The sequence below is a fragment of the Leiobunum rupestre genome, chromosome 1, assembly GCF_980474605.1.
Source record: "Leiobunum rupestre chromosome 1, qqLeiRupe1.1.hap1, whole genome shotgun sequence".
Lineage (NCBI taxonomy): Eukaryota > Metazoa > Arthropoda > Arachnida > Opiliones > Sclerosomatidae > Leiobunum > Leiobunum rupestre.
The window spans coordinates 40,574,990-40,597,314 of record NC_143384.1 but is presented as its reverse complement, the minus strand read 5'-3'; the positions used below and the strand labels follow the sequence as shown (position 1 = coordinate 40,597,314).

The following is a 22,325-nucleotide window of genomic DNA, read 5'->3' as shown; positions in this document are numbered from 1 at the left end:
ATATGCCATATATTTTCATAACAAACTGGTAGAAGTTTTAGAACGCATTTGACAGTAAGCCTTCGCTTATATTTTTGCGCTCTTTTCAAAAGTTGCAGTCTTACAGCTTGGATTAGAGCGAGAACTTTACCATGGATGTGGTCTGTATTTTTTAAAACCGCTTTATCATAAGAGTGTTAATAAAATCAATTGTTTTAGTCAGTTATTATGCCAGTTCATAATGGAGGGAAGTGGCTAGATGAAACATTAGAATCAGTTTTAAAACAAAGTTTTTTGGGACAATTACAGCTCTCTGTTTATGACGATTGTAGTACAGTAAGATTTTTATATCATAATCTTATCTTTAATTTTCTAAATTCTGTATTTCTAATTATATAAAGGATAATACTAGTGAAATATTAATAAAGTGGTCTGAAGTTCTAAAATCTAGAAATATTGATGTCATTATAAAAAGAAATTATTCTAGCGCAGGGCCTAAAGGAGGTAACTTATAAGAACAATAAATGTTTATGGAAAACAGTACAAGAAACTAAATTTCAGTTGGATTGGCCAAAAATAAGGCAGTTATTCAAAGCACTGGAGATTTTCTGTGCTTTCTTGACGCTGTATGAATTTTGGTTTTCATTCGAAGTACTTATAAAATCACCTGCATTAAATAAAATAATTCTAGGATGATGTAATGCATCCAGAAAGAATTGAACGACAGTTTTTAGCCGCTCAAGATAAACCAAAGGCTGTAAGTTTTTGGTTTAAAACTCTCTGATCTTACTGTTGGAAAATTTCTTTCTTCATAGATCATTGGATGTAAAGTACATAGACTTCCAGAAGGCTCAACTGAAAGATTTGTCAACTGGGCAAATAATATAATTTCCAAACAACTTTATACTCAAATATACACATCACACGGACCTACTGTTTTAATGCCAACTTGGTTCTGTTCCCGTAGTGTTTTTACTAATGTAGGTGGATTTAATGAAGATGGCAAGGTATAATGTTTTAATATTTCTTTACTCATAAGAGCATTTATAGTTATTATATTTTTTTAGGGTACACCAGAAGATTTAATATTTTTCTACCATCACTTAAGGCTAGGAGGTGAAATATTTAGAGTCGATGCTGATCTCATGATGTATCGTTACCATCCTGAAGCTACAACGTTTTCTATTAAAGAGTAAATATAGCTGGATTTTCTCGATATTTATATTTTAAAATGAATGTTATCGCTCTCAGAGAAACCATATGGGATATTCGCATCAAAGAATTTTCAAAAAATGTTTTATCAGAATGGACCAATTTTACGATATGGAATGCTGGAAAACAAGGAAGAAAATTTTATCGCTCGCTTAGCACTGAGCTACAAAAAAAAGTATGTTGAAACAAATTTGCTCATTAATTCAAATTTAATTTAAATTTTATGAAATAGGTCGTTGCTTTCTGCGATGTAGATCAAAAGAAAATAAGCAAAGGATACTACATCTATGAAGAAACAAAGGTGTTTCTCAAACCATCAAATTTTTTCCATTAAAAATATAATTATTAATTGCTTTTGTCAGAAAATGCCAAAACCCATTAAAAATATAATTATTAATTGCTTTTGTCAGGAAATGCCAAAACCCAAAATCCCTGTAATTCATTTTAAGGATGCGATAAAGCCACTCGTAATTTGCGTTAAACAAGTCAGTATATTTTATGTTAAAGAAATATTTCATTTAAAATGTACAGTTATTAAATTTTGTATTCTGATGATAGGACTTAATGAAAGGAGGGTTTGAAGAAAACTTGGCTTCTATGAATTTGGTTGAAGGAACTGATTTCTTTTTCTTCAGTTAACTTCAAATTATCGAATGAGTGAGCATTATATTTTTATGCATTATTGGGTGGAACACTGGATTGATTTGATTTTTTTGGAGGCAGTTAAGAACCTTTAATCAAATAGAAAAAGCACCCACTGGCTTGACGAAAATACCCCTGATTTCATAAATTAAGTATGTGGTTTCTCAAAAAAAAGGAAAAAGGCTTTTGGTTTCATAGAAAAGTTGTTTAGTTTCGTTCAAAGAGGAATTTGGTTTTGAAATTAATGAGGCTTTTGGATTTATTGAAAAGGGTTTGGTTTCATAGAACTGTTATCAGTGGCGGACTGGCCATAGGGTGAACCTGCCCGATGGCAGGTGGGCCCCACGGACCGTTCATGAAGTGCCCCCCTCAAAGATGATAGCGTTATAGTTGTTAAAGCTGGGGCCCTTTGTCTTCTGGCAGCCCAAAATAATAGACCTAGTCCGCCACTGACAATTTGTGAGTGTTATGTTAGTTTCATGCAAAGATGAGTTTGTTTTCATAAATGTGTTGTTTAGTTTTATCCAAGTAGTTTGGTTTCAAAGAGCAAGGAAATTGATTTTATAGAAGATACTTTTTGTTTCCTCTGAAAGTTGGTTTTTAGTTTCATAGAAAATGTTTCTCATTTTGTTCTCTGTGATTCTTTAGGAAACAGACCATCAAGGTCTTACAACATTTTATAGTATGCACAACATTTCATGTTCTGCTTTTATTCGCAATTGTAAAATACAAATAGCTCAACTTTCCAAACATAGTTTAGGGGTAAAAACTGAACTTCAATTACACAAATGACTATTGCCAGTGGTAAATTTACTCGTGGTATTTAGATTGTCTGTAACTAGTACTAACATTAAGCCATGGAATTTCGCCATCTGTTGGAAATGGGATGTTGCTAAGTGTGCGTGTTGTTGGCAGAATCATTGCTTGACTCAACATCTTATAGGCATTGTGGGACTTATTATTTAAAATTTTACACCATTTTACTAAGGCAGCATTCCAATGTTGTGCTCGTTTTAGTCCATTGGATTGCAAACGAATTTGTTCTTTCATGAAAAAATAACGGAAATTTTCTGCACTTTCTAAAGGATTTGAATCCTTAAACTTCTTTTCAATCTCTTCAATCTCCTTTTCTTTTTTAATTTTGGCTAACAATGCTATTTTACGAGCTTCTTTTCTCCTCTTCAAGTTTTTTCGGAACAAATAGCTAAAAATTTTGCAACGTTTGCATCTCACTCTAGTCTTTTCTGTTTGATGGTATATACGTTCGCATATTCGAGAATGTACAGCATTTGTATGAGGGTGGAAAATTCCAGTATGGTCATTTTTATTGCTTAAAAAAGCTGCTTCTGTACTTCCACCACAGATAACCCAAGAGCCCAGAAAGTGCAAAAAATCAACTACATCCCTTGCACATGTGATTTTTTGCTGCGTTTTTGGATGTTTTAGTAATGGATGACCACTTGGAAGCTCTTCATCATAAACCCAAATTTTAATTTCTAATGATGAGGAAATTGCCAACGATAATGGTTCCGTTTTAAAAGTTGTCTGGTTTTGCTTTACGAGCATAACAATATCTTCAGTTTTTGACACAAACCAATTGAATGACTTTGTTAAGTTTAACTGATAAATTTCTTTATATATTTCCCATAAAAAGAGATCGTTGTTTGAGATGACAGTTGTTTCAGTATCAGCTACTGAATTGTTTTCATTATCTTTTGATTTGCTTGTTTCATCTTCGGGTTCCTGTGTTGAAAGTTTTTTTGTATAATTTTCTAACTTTGCATGTGTAATTTAAAAATACCTCTTTTAAAGATATTGGGAAAATGTGGAAATCAGTAGCATAAATGCTTCCACAATCATCATCTCCGTTCATCTTGCTAATTGAATCCTGAAAATGTTAACGTTTGAAACATTGCTCAACAAATTTTGACTTATAACTTAAGGCTGACCATGTCTTGCAAAGTTATCAAATCTTCAGCATCCTCTTCATCATTACTTTTCATTCCATTAACAACCTCTGGAACATTATCATCCACTTCCAAAATTCTTTTTTCTTCATATATGCAACCTTTGTTGCGACTATGTTTGAAATCTCCCTGCAATAATTTTACTAACTTTAGTTTGCAGTTATAATTTGTTTTATATATTCCTTTAAATTTCATACATCATATGGCAAGGGATCGGGGTTGTCAACTGTTGGTCCATTGGGATTGATAAAATGTCTCGTACAAATGTAGTGGTAAAATTGTATTTTGTCCGCTGTTAAATTCGAGCCAGAAGCAGCAATCCAGCGGAGGCAGTCTTCGGATTGGGTTTTCGGCTTAGGAAACTTAATAAACTCCACTCCGATCATATGAAGTGGGTCTGGAACGTGTTTCATTCGCTTGCTGCGACAGTTAATATACACACACTTCCAAACGTGTACCATTATTGCTGGAGTTTCTGAGTTGGTTTCAATTTAAAGCTAAGCCTAACGTGTCACTGCCTTTAAAAAAAATCTAAGTGAAAGTTCCATTTTTGGCGGTTTTTACAAATATATAGTAATAGATGGCGCCTTGGTTAGTTTATACACGGCCAACTTGGATTTCTCGCGCATCTCTCGCGCTACAGCGGCCATCTCATTCGTTGACGTTCCTGTGTTAACCATTGAGTTGGGAATATTAATCTAGAGATCCAATCAAATCTGCTCCCCGCGAAACAAGTTTTTGAAAATTACGAATGTGTCGTCTCCTTTAAAATGACGAGAAAACGTTATCATATGACCCGTGGCGCCATCCATTATTTTTGAAAAACAAAATCTTTTTGCCGGAAAACGAGTCTTATTTGAACGAACCATCGAGAGATAGACGGCGCCACGGGTAGAATGATAACGTTTTCTCGTAATTTGGAAGCAGACGACGGTATTCCTATTTTTAAAAACTTGTTTCGCGAAATACTGAAATCTGACGTTTCGATTGGACCTCTAGATTAATATTCCCAACTCAATGGTGTTAACCTATGAGCAAAAGATGTGTATGACGTCCGCGCCCCTAGCGGATTATTATTTTTAGTATAGTTTTTACATTGGGGACAATATAACCACCGAGCGTGGCGCTGAACTCCTACACATTATAGTACAGTTTATAGGGGGAAAATCCTTGCTCGCGGAATTTCGACGAATGTGTTGGCCGTAGTAGCGCGAACAGCGCGTGATCAAAGTTGGCCGTGGTTTATATTTATAAATCGCCTGTCCGAGGACAAAAAGTTTAAACTTTTTACCCTAAAACGTTTTATTCGCCTGTTCTCGGGGTAAGATTTACCCTGTCCCAAATTTTGTTCGCTTGTTCCAGAGCTCAAACGTTAAACTTTTTACTCCTCCTCGAAAGGAGGTGTAGAGGGAGTAATCTAGCTTATATAGAAAATTCGTCTGCTTAAATTTCGTTTCACGAAAGGTGGTTTTTTTTCGCCTGTTCTGGGTTTTTTGAGCAGGTTCAAAAGTGTAGCTCTATGACGTCCATTTACTCCAATTCTATCTGGACGAAAAAAACGAGTTGGAGTAAGAAGGGAGTAGTTAGAGGTTAAAGGTTATATATCTGTTTTGTTTTTAAGATGGCGACCGGTGGTGAGATCATCAATATAGGACTCATTTTTCTTATTTATTTAATAATAATAATAATCAGCTATAGGCTAATACCCAAGACACCACCTTAGGTCTAAGTCATCAAGCAACTTTTAAAGTCATTAAATAGCATTTAGCAATTGGATATTCGTTATTAAAAGCTTGCCACATATGAAGTTGTTCAAAACCCGTTATGTTTTCGTGAATAGAAATTTAAGCAGACGAATTTTCTATATAAGCTAGATTACTCCCTCTACACCTTCTTTCGAGGAGGAGTAAAAAGTGTAACGTTTGAGCTCTGGAACAAGCGAACAAAATTCGGGACAGGGTAAATCTTACCCCGAGAACAGGCGAATAAAACGTTTTGGGGTAAAAAGTTTACACTTTTTGTCCTGGGACAGGCGAAAAAAAACCACCTGAAAACATAACGGGTTTTGAACATCTTCACATGGGGTAAGCTTTTAATAACGAATATCCAATTGTTAAATGCTATTAATGACTTTAAAAGTTGCTTGATGACTAAAGGCCTTATCACACGAGCCAACTTTTTGACCCAACTAGATGAGTCAACTTTGAGTTGAGTCAACTAGTTGGTTCGTGTGAATAAAAGTTCGATGAGTTGATCCACCAAAAAAGTACGCGAGAAAAAAATGGATCACTGATCCATTTCTGCTGACTCAGCATTTTGATTTGAAAAGTTGGCTCGTGTGAAAAGGTCTTTAGACCTAAGGTGGTGTCTTGGGTATTAGCCTAGCTGATTATTATTATTATTATTATTAAATAAATAAGAAAAATGAGTCCTATATTGATGATATCACCACCGGTCGCCATCTTAAAAACAAAACAAATATATAACCTTTAACCTCTAACTACTCCCTTCTTACTCCAACTCGTTTTTTCGTCAAGATAGAATTGGAGTAAAATGACGTCATAGGGCTACACTTTTGAACCTGCTCAAAAAACCCAGAACAGGCGAAAAAAACCACCTATTGTAACTACGGATATCATAATTAGGGACTGTCTGCAACTAGCCTTCCCGCGTCACGATTGCGCTTATTTCATTGACTCTCCGTTTGCAAACGTGACGTCAATCCCGGAAGTGAAAAAAGTCGTACAGTAGCGAATGCGCATTCAACGGTCCAACCGTTTGCTGTTACTGAACGCGGCCCGGAAATTAATACTAGGCCTATATCAGTCCATTTAAAAGCATCGTTTGAATACGTCACTCAGCGGTCACTAATGCGAAAACCAGGGCTACGTTCAATAACGCTCAGCGCTGAGTCCGCTGAGTAACCGATGTCAGCGGTGTTTTACTGAACGGCAATTTTAGATTCTCGTATTGACGTCACGATAGTAATCGGTGAGTCAGCGAAGTCACCGAAAGATATAGTCGGTTTTTTTGATAGCGTAACGTAATACGCGTAGTTGTAGCTTAAAGGAGAAATGGCGTCGAACGAAATGGTCGAAGTGCTACTTGTAGATAATAATGGAGAAAGCTATTTAATTGCAGTTAGACCAGCTGACCATCAAAGAATTTTAAATGGTATGATATTGTTTAAACTTTCAGTTATGAGTTTATTTTTAATTTATTCCCATGAAGATGTATTCACTTGTGAAACACTAAGCCTTGGTACCAATTGTTTACATTTTCATTGTGTGCATCAAGCATGTGCTTTTTTTAAACCAATATTAATTAATCGAATTATTTATGATACAGATGCGGCCTTTGCAAATTTTTGCCTTGAGTAGGCAAAAACAATTGGGATTAAGCCGCTAAGAAAAGGCACAATGGAAATGGAGAGCGAAGTTCCATTTGATAAAGAAAGCGAAGTTCTATTTGGAAAAGAAAGTGACGTTTCAATTGGGAAAGATAGCAACGTTTCAATTGGAAATGAAAGTTGTAAAAGTTCTTTTGTAAAGAATAAAACAGATATTTTGAATTCAGATGAAGGAAGTGAAATCGATAAAGATTCGGATGGTAAAATCATTAAATTATTTTAATGTATTTTGAGTTTTAAAAATTATTAAGTAATGTTTTTCCAATTACAGTTTCATCTACAAGATGGGACCCCAATTCTACTTTACTTGCCACCACCCTCCTACGCATTGTAACCCGGCCACCTGAATTAAAGGCTTTAAAAGTCGCTCGATGACTTAGGCCTAAGGTGGTGCCTTGGGTATTAGCCTAGCTGATTATTATTATTATTATTATTATAAGTTTATTTGGCACCCACAAAGATGAACTAGAAAATTCAAGAAAAAAAAAAGAAAGTGTGGCAAAAAATTGCCTCAGCAATGAGAGAAAAGGGTTATGTTTGTGATACAAAATTTAGAAACTTAAAAGGAACGTAAGTTAAAACTAAGATTCTGTGAGCATTTACACATTTTGACTGCGTTGAACAACTCAGAAACGTTGAATGCGATTTCAATATCATCGCTGAGCATTTTGACTTCAGTGTTGTTTAGCATTTTACAGCAAAAATGGGGTCTAATAATATTATGTTCCTTATAGCTACAAGAAAGTGAAAGACAAGGCCAGTAAAACTGGAAGAGGAAAACAAACATGGATATATTTTGATGAAATAGATGAAATTTTCAATACAGACCATGCCATTTCACCAGTTAACTTGATAAATTCAATTGGCGAATCATCTTCAAGTAATTACAACTTTTTATAAATGCATTTAAATAACTTTTTTTAAGGCTGGGCGAATAGCACTTTTAGCCTATCGGGATGAATTGTAGTTTTAGAATCTAATACCGAATAGTTAGGCTTAATGCAAATATTACCTTATCGAATATTCGTTGCATAATATATCGAATTATTCGGTTATTCGCCCAGCCTTAGTTTTTTATACTGTTTTCCATTGAATTGCTCCAAATATTTAAACAGTCTTCAATTGAGAGAAAGAGCAATTTTGAGACTGATTCACATCTTCCATTTCTGATCTCTCCCGGATTCCTCAGAGTTGTATCGTCACGAGAGACGAAGTGATATTTTTCAGTGTTGTAATCTTGGTCTGATCAAAAATGGAATATAATCCTGACTCATTTTTGCTTGGTCCTCCAACCGACCCTGGTCACTAAACTTCATGGTTTTTAATGTGGGACGCTTTAATTTTAGAGTCGTCAAGTGTCAGTTCACCATCAATATCTCATTCAGGATCATCATCGTCAATCTCATCACCATTACTTAGTTCTCCTTCTACATCATCCGAAAGGATAGATATAATTGAAGAGGTTGACAAAACCATTCCCATTCAAGAAAGAAAGAAAAGAAAAACGAAAAGGAATGAAGAAGTTCAAGTTTCAAGTTTATTGTTGTTAATTCGTAGTAAATTTACAATATTTGGTTACGGGCCAAGTCATGAGTGACTTATAGCCCGGTTGGTAAATATGCAATTATTTTGTTATCAACATACAATAAATAGAATGCAATAAATGAGTATTTTTTTAAAATAACAATTACCAAACAAAAGTAATAGGGAAAAAATGTTTTTAAATTAGGTCATTTAACAATAAATTTTTAATTTTTTTTTAACCGACGCAAGTGATTGGAGATTTTTTACTTCCGAATAAACTTCATTAAATAATTTGACACCAGCATAGAAAATAGAGAGTATTTTTTTTAAATTTTACACCGGGGTATTTCTAAATATATATTTGACCTTGTATTTCTTATAGCTGTATTAATTTTAAAAAATGGGTTAAAATCACTTGTTGCGTTTTTGTAGATAAAAATTAAACATGCGTTTTTATACACCTGGTTTACGTTTAGCATTTTACAGTTCCTAATTGGTTTGTTGAATGGACCAAGAAAAATGATGAAAATGAGAAAAATGCTTTAGAACAAAATAAAGAGTTAAAAAATAAGACTTTAGATCAAAACAGAGAGTTTCAAGCTGAAATCTTAAAAAGGCTTGATACGAGAAATGATGTTCTAACAAAAATGGTTAATTCGTTTATGAACATGTGATTTGTTGATTAAAAAATAAACTGGTTTTGGTATAAACTTTTTTTATTACTAGTAGTATTTTACAAACTTACAGTGTATCTCTGTGCCTTCGTACCCTTAATGCATCAGAAATAGCTCTTCGTTTATTTTTAACAGTTTCAGGTGCTGCAATCTCCGCTTCTTCGGCAATATCAGCTGTTGGTGGGGCAAGATTAATGTCACCATCATCAATTAAAATAAAATTGTGTAATACACAAGCACTCATGATGACTTCAGAAACTGGAGCTATTAATGACATGTCTAAATATTTTAATCTTCGAAATCTACCTTTCAAAAGAGCAAAACAACGTTCTATCATTTGACGAGCGGAACTTTGACATGAACTGTAATTTTTTTCTTTTTCAGTTAAATGGCCATTATCTTTAAAAGGAGTTATAATGAATAAATCAAGTGGGTAGGCACTGTCACCCAGCAAATGGCCATTGCCAACACTCCTTGACCCATTTTTTAGACACTTGTAGATGGAACTGGAACGCCACATTCTGGCATCATGAACAGATCCGGGCCATCCGGCGCAGCAATCGATGAACATCAGAGTTTCGTTACAAATACCTATATGAACACACGCTATTTAATTTTTAACAACGGTGCAAGCAGATATTAAATTACCTTGTAATAATATCGAAGTTCTCTTCTTACGATTGTAGTAAGAGTGTTTCTTTTCAATTGGCTCCTTAATATCAATATGACAACCGTCTACGGCACCAACGGTTCCCGGAAAATTGTACTTTGATTCACAAAATACCATTGATGTATCCATCGTTTCGTCTGTAGGCCACGTAATGTATTTTTGTCTCATTTTTGATATAATTCTGACAAATTCAATAAATACATAATGCGCATTTCCCTTTGAGAGATCGAAACGATCTCCAATACTTCTGAAAGATTCGGGTGTTGCCAAGAGCCACAATGAAACTAATATCCTTTTATCTATAGCGACAGTGACATACATTTTTTCAGTTGTTATAGCCGCTCCGTAGATATTGATTAATTTCTAATGGAAATAAGTTAAAATTAGTATTTGTTTACGCAATTTTTTCATGTTCGTAGAGGCTTCAATATTCCCTGAAGGCATTGAGCAAGCTTGTGCCAACTGAAAGCTGACTTTTATTCAGCATAGCCTTTACAGAGGTGAACAAAATATAGTGAAAAAATATTAAACGTACTTCAAGAGCAGTCCTGCTCATTCTAAAGTGAGATTTAAAATCCTGGTCTGTGTAATAAGGCACTGTTCTTTCCACATAATCTGCAATTCTCAAGCGAGTGGACCGAGGCTTAGTGTTATTTAATAACATTTTTGCAATTAGCGCGCTTTGTTTCATTTTCTTTGAAAAAGAAGGAAAAGCACTAAAGTCTAAAGCAGCTTCGTCAACAATTTCATCGCTGGCAATTTCATTTATTATCAGATACAAAAGTTTTCTCTTTTTCCGATTTTCTGGTCCAGATAAATAATTTACCGCCATTTTGAAAAACACCGATGACTGAACGAAAAGCGTTCAATAAGTTTTGACGTCAATATGACGACAGAACGTGGTGGTTAAAAATCGGTAAGATATCGAGCTTTCTTCTGCTGAGCTTTACTGTCTTCCGGTAACTTCGATGAGAAACCGATATGAGAGTTACTGATTAGCTTATCCCCAAAACTCGTCACAAATTGTGTTTTCACACAATCATGAAAAAAAAAGAGTAAAAAAATTGGCAACACGTTTCCGGAACACCAAAGCATATAGAGAAAGTAAAATAATTTAATCTCACTTCCGATAATGCTATGACGAAAGCTGCATCTATACAAATAATATTTAGCGGAAGTTTATCACGTTAAAGGCATCTTTCAAAAGTATATACATGTATATTTTAAGCGCCTCTTAGAAATACCGTTTCTATTCCTCTTCTATATTTTTCTTAGAAAATTTCAACAGCAACTCGTCTGCCATCTATTGGTGGCAATGCGTACTGAAATAAAAAATATACAAAATACTAAACTGATGTAGATAAACTATACAATCGTAAGTGGGCTTTAAGCCATAGATAAAATATGGTCTAACGTTACTGTCATTTATATTAAGTTGAAACCCATCATATGTTTAGTACTGGTGCTTGCCACTAGATGGCGTAAGAAGTCTGTGTTGAGAGGTTAGAAATTTAGGTTGTATTAAATTCTGTAACTTTCAAAAACGTTGACTTTTAAAAATTCATATTTCCGCAGCAAAGTAAGTAAAATAAATAAATAAGGTTTTATCATTTTCACCTGTATTATGAAATGGCCCCATGTTATTACAGAGGGCTATGAATCTAACCGACTCTTCGAAAAACGCGACTTTAGTGGAGAGCGTGGTACAAAGGAAGCTAAAATGCAAAATAGCCAAATGATAACGTCTTTAGAGAGCCATTGTAGAGCATTATAGTTAGACAACGTATTCTCTATTTAGTGGACTTTAACCTAAATTAAATATCCCATGTAAAAATATTGTTTAAAATTGCTGTAATTGATGTTATACTTCTTTCCATAAAATCATCCCCGACTACCTTGCCTCACTGCCGAACATTGCTGACACAACTATGACAACTGCTGAAAAACCGGATTTAAGTGCAGTCACGGTAGCACAAACGCTATATTTGACTTTGATGGGGGTGTTTATTGGAGTATTGACCAATTTACAAACGATCCAATCAACGGGAGGTGTACCTATAAATACTGCGTTTTATTATTTCGACGCTAGCGACATCTATTGGAAAAAGCTACATGCACGTCGAGCCGCCACTTGCTTTAAGATTTATTAAATCTATGAAATATAGCAGAATGTGATTGGCCTGATCTACTATCACGAGGTACGGAAGTGCATGATCTGGATTTTGCAAACGACGGTGTTGCCGTTAAAACTATAAATAAATGATTAATGAAAAAAAATGAATACATTTTAGATTAAAAAAACTGTTCTACCTTAAATAAACAGATGAAAAACTGTTTAAAAAATAACATAAATCATCAGATTCGTCGACATTTCCAACGAGCGAATCAGCCACAAGGAACTCGTTTTCAGTAGTGATTCGTTTTCAAAGCTATAGCCTAAGTTGTTGTTTCAATTTTGGAAGGCCCATTCATTTACTAAGTTAGTAGTGCCATTATTTGGCCCATGGTAGGGCTGTGCGAGTACTCGAACATCATCGATTACTCGGCATTTTATGAGGTCGAGTACTCGAACTCTACCTCGAATAAGTAATTGGAAAATACTCGTCGATTATCGAGTACCAAAAAATTGCATAGTCGGGGTACTCGATTTCTCGAATAAGCTGCTGTAAGTTCAAAGATGAGTTTTTGCAACTGTTTGAGGTGACAATAATAAACGGTACCTACAAGACGTACAAACAACAAATGCTTAGAATGACCTTGGGGGTGGATCACGGTTTTTAATACGTAGTGCGCCTGCGCGGTTTTCTAAAACAACAATATTTAGTTTTGGTTTTGGTTTGAAGTGCCACATCTCGAGTTCGGATGTCGGCCGGCGTTAGGACTCAGGTGTCGTAAATTCCTAAGCAATATACGGACAGACGGTACATTTAAAACAAGTTGGCAAGCCAAAATATACCTCTCCTCGGAAGAGTTTTTAATTTTGAGTGAGTAGAACACTCACCTGTCGTGCAAGAGGGCTCGGGTTCGAATCCCGGCCGATTAAAAATTTTTACTACTCCCAATGACAAAAAGAGGGCGCTTTTGGAAAAACCTTTTCCCTGATACTAAGAAACTGGGTACGCAGTGATTACCCTTTGCCCCGAAAATGCGAACGCGTTCGCAGGCCTGACAGACAGACCCACAGACCCACAGACAGACAGACACGGTGGTTGTATAACCCCTCCTAGGGTACAAAGTCCCCTCGGAGAGGTAAAAATGTTTATTGTATTGTTATTTTACTATTAATTACTAAAATTAGGCTAGAAGCCTAGTATACTACTCTTTTATATCCCACTTGTTGTGGAAACTGGTTCATTTAAATTAAAGGAATATTTTTAAGCATTGAAAGTTAGTTTATATACTCTATTTTAAATTTAATTTCCTAATTACTTGAATAAAACCAGCTCCTAATCAAGTACTCGATAACACGACTAGAGATCGGCGTTTGAATAAGAAATTATCAAATTATTTATTTTTATTAATGACAATAATCCAAAAAAATATCAGACAAAACCCATTATTTTTGCATGTTAAATCGTTGTTTATTCGTATAAAATGTTCATAACCAAAATTTTTATGATTAATCGAAATTTTGCCGGTTAATTTATTTGTTCCGCCGATCTCTAAACACGACTCAAGGTTTTTTCTAAATTACTCGAATAAGAGAAAATTTATCCTTAATCAAGTACTCGACTCGAATACTCGATGAAAAAGATTTTCGTACTCGATACCCGACTCGACTACCTAAAACCACTACTAGCACATCACTGTCATTTAGTCATAATACGTAAAATGTCCAAATTCCACATCATTTGGTTTTGAACACAACATTTTATGGCGGGAAATCGGCGCACAAAGATCGGTTTTGGCTAATATTTCCATTTTTTTTGTATTTACGGCTTTATGCTTCGTGCGTAGTTTAAATTTTGGTCATACGTATCGCCGCCTTCCGGGCGAGTTTTAAATTGAATATATGAAAGCTGTCTGCTCGTTCAAAATTATCTTTGCACAACAGCTTAAGTTCAACCGGAAAACATAAAAATTTAAAAGTCGTCTGCTATTTCTTCACATATTTAGTTGACTGATATTAAGGCAGATGGCGCTATTGAACGTTGTACCCGAAACGCGTTTTACAATTCGCGTACGCACTATGATCATATTTGAATTTCGTTCCAATTGATACAGGCGCCATCATTCTAACTCGTTCGCGTTTCGCTACCTTGTTTCCAAAACCAGGTATCTCGGAAAATTCGTTTTGTCTAAAATTTAATTTAAATTAACGTGTTCGCGTTTCGCTACCTTATTTCCAAAACCAGGTAACTCTTAAACTTCATTTTTTCAAGATGATTTTAAATCTGTTCAAATTTAAATTTAATATTTAAAATATATTTATTACATCGGGGGATTGTGTGTACTTAAATGTCCGTGACATCTTGTTGTAAAACGTAAATATTATTGGGTTATGGAAAACTACCACCTAGGAGCAACAAACATAGCACCCCACTCAAGGAGAACGCAACCCGTCAAAAGTCGTGGATTTTTTTGCGTACAGTTTTCATTGGTTAGAAGCCTTAGCGCCTGCTGCCTTCCGAAAGGGAAAATTCGGAAATTGTCTGCGTTAGCGTGTTTAAAGGCTAGCTGCGTTTCCCTTGCGTTTGTTGCTCCTAGGCGCCACGAAGTACGCGAATCCCGAAACGCCATGTAAGAACTTAATAACTGTAGTAGCTCCTCCAACTTTTGGCGCTTATTTCAAATACTTTAATCGAAGTCAACGAGCGGTTGCTAAGCAACGTGTACCTCAGAACTTCTGCCGCCTTGAAGGATAGAGCGCAGGGGGTCCAGGGGGATGAACTATGTGATGAAATGCGTTTTTAATGGTTGGTACCGGTAATTAGAGTCCGCCACTATTTTAATTAGCGGGGAGCGCATCTGTTGGAAGCGGAGGGGCTAGGAGGGGTGCCGGTTTTTTTGGGATCGCGGACGGTGTTTTATCTTTAATCAGAGAAACGCCACTCATTAGTCCACCCTTCGGATCGATATACACCGACTTCGGAGACCGTAGTCACTGCTCGAGCCCTAATTAAAATTATCTTCTGCTAAATTATTTAGCTCGTGTTTCCCCGCGTAGATCTCGACTTTATTTTGGAGCAGTGCTGACACCACAACCATGTTTTTTATTAAATTAACAGTTACTACTCTGGAAATCGGTAACTAAAAATTACTATGTGTCCTTTTTGATTACTAAAAGTTACTTTTTGTCCAATCAAAAAGTACTATTTGTCGAATTTCGTTATCAAAAAAACTATTTGTCGAATTTTGTTATCAAAAAATACTATTTGTCGAATTTCATGATCAAAAGTCACAATTGTGCAATTTGATTACTAAAAGTTACTATTTGTACAATTTTATTACTAAATGTTGCTATTTGAGCAGTTCTATTACTAAATGCTACTAATTGAGTAGTTTTATTACTAAAAGTTACTATTTGTCCAATTTAATTATCAAAAGTCACTTTGTACAATTCGATTACTTAAAGTCACTATTTCTACTATTTAATTACTAAAAGTTACTATTTATCGAATTTCGTAATCAAAAAATACTATTTGTCGAATTTCGTTATCAAAAAAACTATTTGTCAAATTTTGTTATCAAAAAATACTATTTGTCGAATTTCATTATCAAAAGTTACAATTTTTCGAATTTCATTATCCAAAGTTACTATTTGTCAAATTTCAATATCCAAAGTTACTATTTGTACCATTTGATTACTAAAAGTTACTATTTGTACAATTTTATTACTAAAAGTGGCTATTTGAGCAGTTTTATTACTAACTGTTACTAATTGAGCAGTTTTATTAGTACTAAAAGTTACTAATTGAGCAGTTTTATTAGTACTAAAAGTTACTATTTGAGCAGTTTTATTACTAAAAGTTATTAATTGAGCAGATTTTTTACTAAAAGTTACTATTTGTCCAATTTGATTACTAAAAGTCACAATTGTACAATTTGATTACTAAAAGTCACAATTGTACAATTTGATTACTAAAAGTCACAATTGTACAATTTGATTACTAAAAGTCACAATTGTACAATTTGATTACTAAAAGTCACAATTGTACAATTTGATTACTAAAAGTCACAATTGTACAATTTGATTACTAAAAGTCACAATTGTACAATTTGATTACTAAAAGTCACAATTGTACAATTTGATTACTAAAAGTCACAATTGTACAATTTGATTACTAAAAGTCACTATGGGTCCAATTTAATTGCTAAAAGTTACTATTTATCGAATTTCGTAATAAAAATACTATAGTTGGTCGAATTTCGTTATGAAAAATACTATAGTTGGTCGAATTTCGTTATGAAAAATACTATAGTTGGTCGAATTTCGTTATGAAAAATACTATTTGTCGAATTTCTTTATCCAAAGTTACTATTTGTACAATTTGATTACTAAAAGTTACTATTTGTACAATTTTATTACTAAAAGTAACTATTTTTACAATTTTATTACTATAAGTTACAATTTGTACAATTTTATTACTAAAAGTGGCAATTTGAGCAGTTTTATTACTAAATGTTACTAATTGAGCAGTTTTATTAGTACTAAAAGTTACTATTTGTACAATTTGATTACTAAAAGTTACTTTTTGAGCAGTTTTATTACTAAAAGTTACTATTTGTCCAATGTTTGACTCATTCTGTAACTATTTTGTTAACTTTACAAACCATTTTGCTGCTCATGTTGGGCTATTTGACAAGTATTTTATTAATATTTGAGACTGTTAGCAATTGGTTAGGCTAAAGCGCCAAAGTTAAATTCATTTACTCGTTTGTAAAAATACCAAAAATTCGTTTGCTAGCTCTGAGAAAGCAATTTGTGTAATTTTTGCCGTGTCATCGTCCGAAAAATATTTCGTTACAAACGACACGACAAATAATCCGGCGCTTGATGCGTTTTTTGGCCTTTTATACGACACAACCGGCCATCTAACCTGATACCCAATTCAATGAAAAGCGACCACACTCCGCCCGTCTAACTTCGCTCGCAACTTACGCTCGTATTACGCCCACAATACGTAAGCGGAAAACTAACTTTTCGGGTAAAAAGCTGTGAAGTTTCGCCTCTCCAGGTAAACAAGTATTGGTGGCACGCGCTAGGCCTTAGCGCCGAAGTTTCTTAACAGGGGCTCGGAGATTTCCCAGATCTAGCCAAACTTGGAGTGAGCTTTCAAAGGGGTCAAAGACCCCTGAACTTACGGAGCAGAACCGACTGCCGGCCTTTCCTCTCCCCCCTGGGAAATATTTTGAAGAGCGAAGTTTTGGAACTACGAGGGCCTAGGCTTAGCTCGCTACTCTCTATTCCAAGGCCCTGGATTTCCGCCTAAAACTTTTTAATTTTATGCCATAATAATGAAATATTTCGTTTGCCTTCTTATCCATCAAAGGTTTATCGTTAATGGGCCGTACGAGGGCCGTTCTGGAGATGAAGTTTCCCAAGTTCCAGAGGCGGGTTATCGTACCCGACGAGGGTAAAGTTATCGTACTCGACGAGGGTAAAGTTATTTTATTTCAGTTTTTTACAGTGTGTAGGCTTTCCCACGCTGATTTGTGAGAGGAAAGGTCAACCAAGTCTAAACAGCCCCGTTATTATATCTAGAATAATGATTATGATAATAATTTATTAATTAAAATGTACGAAAAAAATTTTAAACAAGAATTTAATCTAACCTAAACATAAACTTAATCTAAATCTAGCTTAATCTAAATCTAACCTTACCTAAACATAAACTTAATCTAAATCTATCCTAATCTAAATCTAACCTAACCTAAATCTAACCTAACCTAATCTAATCTTAACCTAACATAATCTAAACATAATCCTAATTTAATCTTAACCTAACATAATCTAAACATAATCCTAATTTAATCTAAACATAATCCTAATCTAAAATGGTAAGATCACTCTGGCGGCTTTGGCCCCGCCTTCGAGATAAAAAAATCCCCTTAGCGCGCGCTCCCCTCTCATGTTGTTGTTTGTTAAGTTAACATAGTGACGTCAAAAAACCGTCAGAAGGAGAGATCTTCAAGAGCTTCTATTTATCAGCAATAGAGGACGCTGTTGGCTAAATAAAGTTAATTATTCACTTCTCTTCAAGCGCCACTTGGCTAATAATATCAGGCGTAATTTTTCATGTGGCCGGTCTTTAGTGAATACTTTACAATTAAATTCTAAATTTTTATGATTTTGCCGGCTAATTTATATGTTCCCCCGAGCTTTAGCTCGTTCGAAATGTAGTAAAATATGCGCCGATCACCGACTCAGAGTAGTTCCAAGTTGCAGTAAAGTTTCAATGGCTCTTGAAATCGGCTTCCTTGTTGCTGATTTGCTCTTTGTAAATGTCGTTTAAAAAAAATGCTATTACCTGTTGACGATATTTTTTATATGGGAAATACTATACGAGTTTTCTTTCGTCATTATTATTGTAGTACTCATGGCCGCCAATAGATGGCAGACGGATGTACCACATTTCGTGTTCCAGTTCTAATCGATATTACATCACACGAATGATCCGAGATCACTCCCAGGTCGGTTTAGAGTAATGAACGGTTCACAGCGCTTCTACAAACTTTGGCTTAGAACCACCATCACGTGACACGATTTCACCCATGTGCATTCCCTCCGGAGTAATTAGGGAAGTAGCTCTTTTTTTCAATAGATGTCGCTAGCGTCGAAATAAAAAAAGCGGTACTTATAGGTACCCCTCGCGTTGATTGGATCGTTTGTAAATTGGTCAATAACGTAAATTAGCCTTTTCAGTTTACATAGAGCCACCATGGATTAAACACTAAGTGTTTAATCCATGGAGCCACGTAGTGGCAAATGCGAGAAGCTCATGAACTGCTGGATTTTCGTCTGCTAAGCAGACGATTTTTCAATAAAGCGTCGGCTTAGCAGACGAAAATCCAACAGTTTATGAGCTTCTTGCATTTGCCACTACGTGGCTCTATGTAAACTGAAAAGGCTAATTACAGCCATTATAAACAATATTTTTACATAGGATATATAATTTAGGTTAAAGCCCACTAAATAGAGTTTAAGTTGTCCAACTATAATACTCTACAATGGCTCTCTGACGACGTTATCATTTGGCTATTTTGAAGTTTAGCTTCCTTTGTCATAAATAGATGGTCCTATGCTCTGGAGTAAAGTCACGTTTTTCGAAGAATAGGATAGATTCATGGCCATCTCTTATAACAAGGGCCTTTTCATAATACAGGTGGCAATGATAGAGCCGCCACTTTCTCGAAATTTATTTTGAAATTTATATGGTGGTAGTTTTACTTCAGTTATGTGAAAACTTTTGGGATTATTTTAAAGCTGAACGTTTTGCCATTCTTAATCTTTGGTTATAAACTTCGTAATACATTTTTTTTAGTTTAAAAATAACCGAAAGATTCATATTTGTACTAAAATAAGCATTCATTAACTTCTGATAAAAGTAAATATAAAGGTAAAAATTGGCTTAGTTTGATCTAAAAACGTTGAGTGGAATCTCTAAAACTGGTCTGGAAAACATCGCAATTTTAATCTGAAAATATTGCGACAAATACAATCTTATTATTATAAATTATTGACCACAAAATAGCCGCCTTGGACAAACCTTCTCTATTAAGAGGTCAAACATTCAGAAATAATTACGGAAATTGCAAAGCCGGTTGATTATTCAAATGTTCTTCTCGATTTGTGGGTTTTTCGCTGGGTTTGTGGGTGTTTTCCTTAGATGCAACTGTATTTTAAAAATATAAACAAGGATTTTCGTAAAATGGTAGATTTTTCTTGGATTTGCTGATTTTCTAAAATTAAACAAAATACAGAATAATTGAAAGATTTTATCGTTAATTTCGATGTACTTGGGGACTTTTCAAGGATTTTTTTTAAATAGAGCTAATACCCAAGGCACCACCTTCGACCAAGTTGATGAATTTGTTATTAAAGGTTTTTAAAAAATTTCAAATAATTGGAATATTTTTAGTAAATTTTTGATTTTTCTGAACGTCCGACCCCTCGTACTCTCTAGTTCCATTTAAATTTTTGAAATGTTCGACTTTTTGTAATGTTCTAACCGCACCACGTTTATTTATACAGATCGCCAGAAGAATGGAGTTTCACTTGCAATTACCGGATATCAAAACATTCAATTTTTTTTGTATATTTCTAAAATTTTAAATTTAAAAGTTAAATATTTTTTTTAATTCATTATAGATTAATACACTTACATATATATTATATATATACATATATATACGGTCATTTTTGACGTATCATGATTTGGCTGTCATTTTTATTTTTACAGACTAGCCTTCCTGGATAGGTTCTAATGATTTTTCTTTAATTTATATTATATCAAAAACCTACACATTGTAATAAGATTTTAAATTTATATCCGACCCTGTTTATAAGCATAAACTGAACTGAACTTTTACGTATTTCGTGACGAATGAGCTACATAAAAACAAGTTCAGCAAGCATAGCTTATTTTATGGAAAGGCCAATTCGATGGCCAAACTTTAATATTAAATAAAAATCTGAATAATGAGTTGGAAAAAGTCGCCTTTTAAAAAATAGACCATGAAATTAATTAATTAACTTAATTACCTAATTAATATCGAAAAAAATTAAAAGAAATACTACAGACTTAAATCTTGATGATGGCTGCGAAGAAATGGGGTTAAGGGGTGAAATTGACTTAAAACATTTGTCTACGAAGATAAGAAAGGCTTGTCACGTGATTCTTTTAACCATTTTTTGACGCGGTTTCAATTTTCAAAATTGTATCATTAGACTGATAAACGCCGAAACATCTCGTAACATTTTTGGGATTTATACATCCTTAAATAAAATTACATTTGAATGGCCATGTTTTATCTTCTTTTAATATGTTTTAATGTAAATATGGGAAGTATTGAAAAATAGTGGAACTTTTGGAAATATCGGGAAATCCAGAAGAAACCTTAACAAATATCGGGAAATCCAGGAGACCCCTTAGAAAATACCGGGAAATCCTTAACAAATATCGGGAAATCCCGAAGAAACCTTAACAAATATCGGGAAATCCAGAAAAAACCTTAACAAATGTCGAGAAACCCAAGGAAATCAGGAAACCCAGAAAAACCTTAAGAAATATCGAGTAATCCAGAAGAAACCTTAACAAATATCGGGAAATCCAGAAGAAACCTAAGGAAATCGGGAAACCCAGAAAAACCTTAGGAAATATTGAGAAATCCAGAAGAAACCTTAACAAATATCGGCAAATCCAGAAGAAACCTCAGAAAATACCGGGAAATCCTGAAAAAACCTTAACAAATATCGGGAAATCCAGAAGAAACCTAAGGAAATCGGGAAACCCAGAAAAACCTTAGGAAATATTGAGAAATCCAGAAGAAACCTTAACAAATATCGGGAAATCCAGAAGAAACCTAAGGAAATCGGGAAACCCAGAAAAACCTTAGGAAATATCGAGATATCCAGAAGGAACCCCAGGAAATATCGAGAAATCCGGAAAAAAAACAAGGAAATACCGGGAAATGCAGAAGAAACCCTTGTAAATATCGGGAAACCCGGAATAAACCCAAGGAAATATCGGGAAACCCGGAATAAACCCAAGGAAATACCGGGAAATGCAGAAGAAACCCTTGTAAATATCGGGAAACCCGGAATAAACCCAAGGAAATATCGGGAAACCCGGAATAAACCCAAGGAAATATAGGGAAACCCGGAATAAACCCAAGGAAATATCGGGAAACCCGGAATAAACCCAAGGAAATATCGGGAAACCCGGAATAAACCCAAGGAAATATCGGGAAATGCAGAAGAAACTCTTGTAAATATCGGGAAACCCGGAAGAAACACAAGGAGTTATCGATAAACCTGGTAAAAACCCTAGGAAATATCGGGAAATCTAGGAGAAAAGTTAGGAAAAATCGGGAAATCCAGTGGAAATATTAGAAATCAGGAACCTGTGGTTCATCTTTCCGAAGAGGCTAGCCCCTTCCGTCGAGAGGGTTTTATTTCGGTTTTCGTAGTACTTAGTGTATCACTTTGAAGAGCGCAACCCGGAAATTTATGCGGAAAGAGCTTTGGGGCTGTTCACAAATTACGTAACGTGGTAGGGGGGAGGGGGGGTTTTGGCAAGCGTTAC

General features: G+C 34.7%; 3 protein-coding genes across 6 annotated transcripts; 2 read left to right on the top strand and 1 right to left on the bottom strand.

The window, feature by feature from the left end:
- The first annotated feature begins 106 nt into the window (after positions 1-106).
- Positions 107-20,312, top strand: LOC149962903 (queuosine-tRNA galactosyltransferase-like). Of its 3 annotated transcripts, none has more exons than XM_090180239.1 (12): positions 107-140; positions 199-315; positions 381-483; positions 541-605; positions 671-736; positions 795-986; positions 1,047-1,171; positions 1,231-1,366; positions 1,424-1,492; positions 1,602-1,676; positions 1,750-1,848; positions 20,273-20,312. In XM_090180239.1, the coding sequence occupies exons 1-11, from the start codon at positions 132-134 to the stop codon at positions 1,828-1,830; spliced, it is 1,038 nt and encodes a 345-aa protein (XP_090036365.1). In that variant the 5' UTR covers positions 107-131; the 3' UTR covers positions 1,831-1,848; positions 20,273-20,312. The 3 variants fall into 3 exon arrangements, with proteins under 3 accessions (XP_090036365.1, XP_090036364.1, XP_090036363.1); XM_090180238.1 differs by lacking the exon at positions 20,273-20,312 and adding an exon at positions 2,482-2,570; XM_090180237.1 differs by lacking the exon at positions 20,273-20,312 and having other exon boundaries at positions 1,750-1,918.
- LOC149962905 (uncharacterized) lies at positions 2,443-5,108 on the bottom strand. Of its 2 annotated transcripts, XM_090180236.1 has the most exons (5): positions 5,092-5,108; positions 3,998-4,318; positions 3,783-3,929; positions 3,635-3,721; positions 2,443-3,576 (listed from the first exon to the last, which is right to left on the bottom strand). In XM_090180236.1, the coding sequence occupies exons 2-5, from the start codon at positions 4,259-4,261 to the stop codon at positions 2,644-2,646; spliced, it is 1,431 nt and encodes a 476-aa protein (XP_090036362.1). In that variant the 5' UTR covers positions 4,262-4,318; positions 5,092-5,108; the 3' UTR covers positions 2,443-2,643. The 2 variants fall into 2 exon arrangements, with proteins under 2 accessions (XP_090036362.1, XP_090036361.1); XM_090180235.1 differs by lacking the exon at positions 5,092-5,108 and having other exon boundaries at positions 3,998-4,349.
- On the top strand, positions 6,797-9,171 carry LOC149962904 (uncharacterized). Its single transcript, XM_090170394.1, has 5 exons — positions 6,797-6,974; positions 7,149-7,409; positions 7,481-7,779; positions 7,944-8,089; positions 8,556-9,171. The coding sequence occupies exons 3-5, from the start codon at positions 7,727-7,729 to the stop codon at positions 8,804-8,806; spliced, it is 450 nt and encodes a 149-aa protein (XP_090026520.1). The 5' UTR covers positions 6,797-6,974; positions 7,149-7,409; positions 7,481-7,726; the 3' UTR covers positions 8,807-9,171.
- Positions 20,313-22,325: the final 2,013 nt, after the last annotated feature.

What these genes read in the sequence shown, in the direction of transcription:
- LOC149962905 (XM_090180236.1), bottom strand. Translation starts at nt 4,261, where the DNA reads ATGGTACACGTTTGGAAGTGTGTGTATATTAACTGTCGCAGCAAGCGA. An exon ending in CCGATCCCTTGCCATATGAT is followed by an intron (nt 3,930 to 3,997) that starts GTATGAAATTTA and finishes AAATTATTGCAG; the next exon opens with GGAGATTTCAAACATAGTCG. An exon ending in TCCCAATATCTTTAAAAGAG is followed by an intron (nt 3,577 to 3,634) that starts GTATTTTTAAAT and finishes CTTTCAACACAG; the next exon opens with GAACCCGAAGATGAAACAAG.
- LOC149962903 (XM_090180239.1), top strand. An exon ending in TTTATGACGATTGTAGTACA is followed by an intron (nt 316 to 380) that starts GTAAGATTTTTA and finishes AATTATATAAAG; the next exon opens with GATAATACTAGTGAAATATT. An exon ending in ACATCTATGAAGAAACAAAG is followed by an intron (nt 1,493 to 1,601) that starts GTGTTTCTCAAA and finishes TGCTTTTGTCAG; the next exon opens with GAAATGCCAAAACCCAAAAT.
- LOC149962904 (XM_090170394.1), top strand. Translation starts at nt 7,727, where the DNA reads ATGAGAGAAAAGGGTTATGTTTGTGATACAAAATTTAGAAACTTAAAA. An exon ending in TTTAGAAACTTAAAAGGAAC is followed by an intron (nt 7,780 to 7,943) that starts GTAAGTTAAAAC and finishes TGTTCCTTATAG; the next exon opens with CTACAAGAAAGTGAAAGACA. An exon ending in AATTGGCGAATCATCTTCAA is followed by an intron (nt 8,090 to 8,555) that starts GTAATTACAACT and finishes CTTTAATTTTAG; the next exon opens with AGTCGTCAAGTGTCAGTTCA.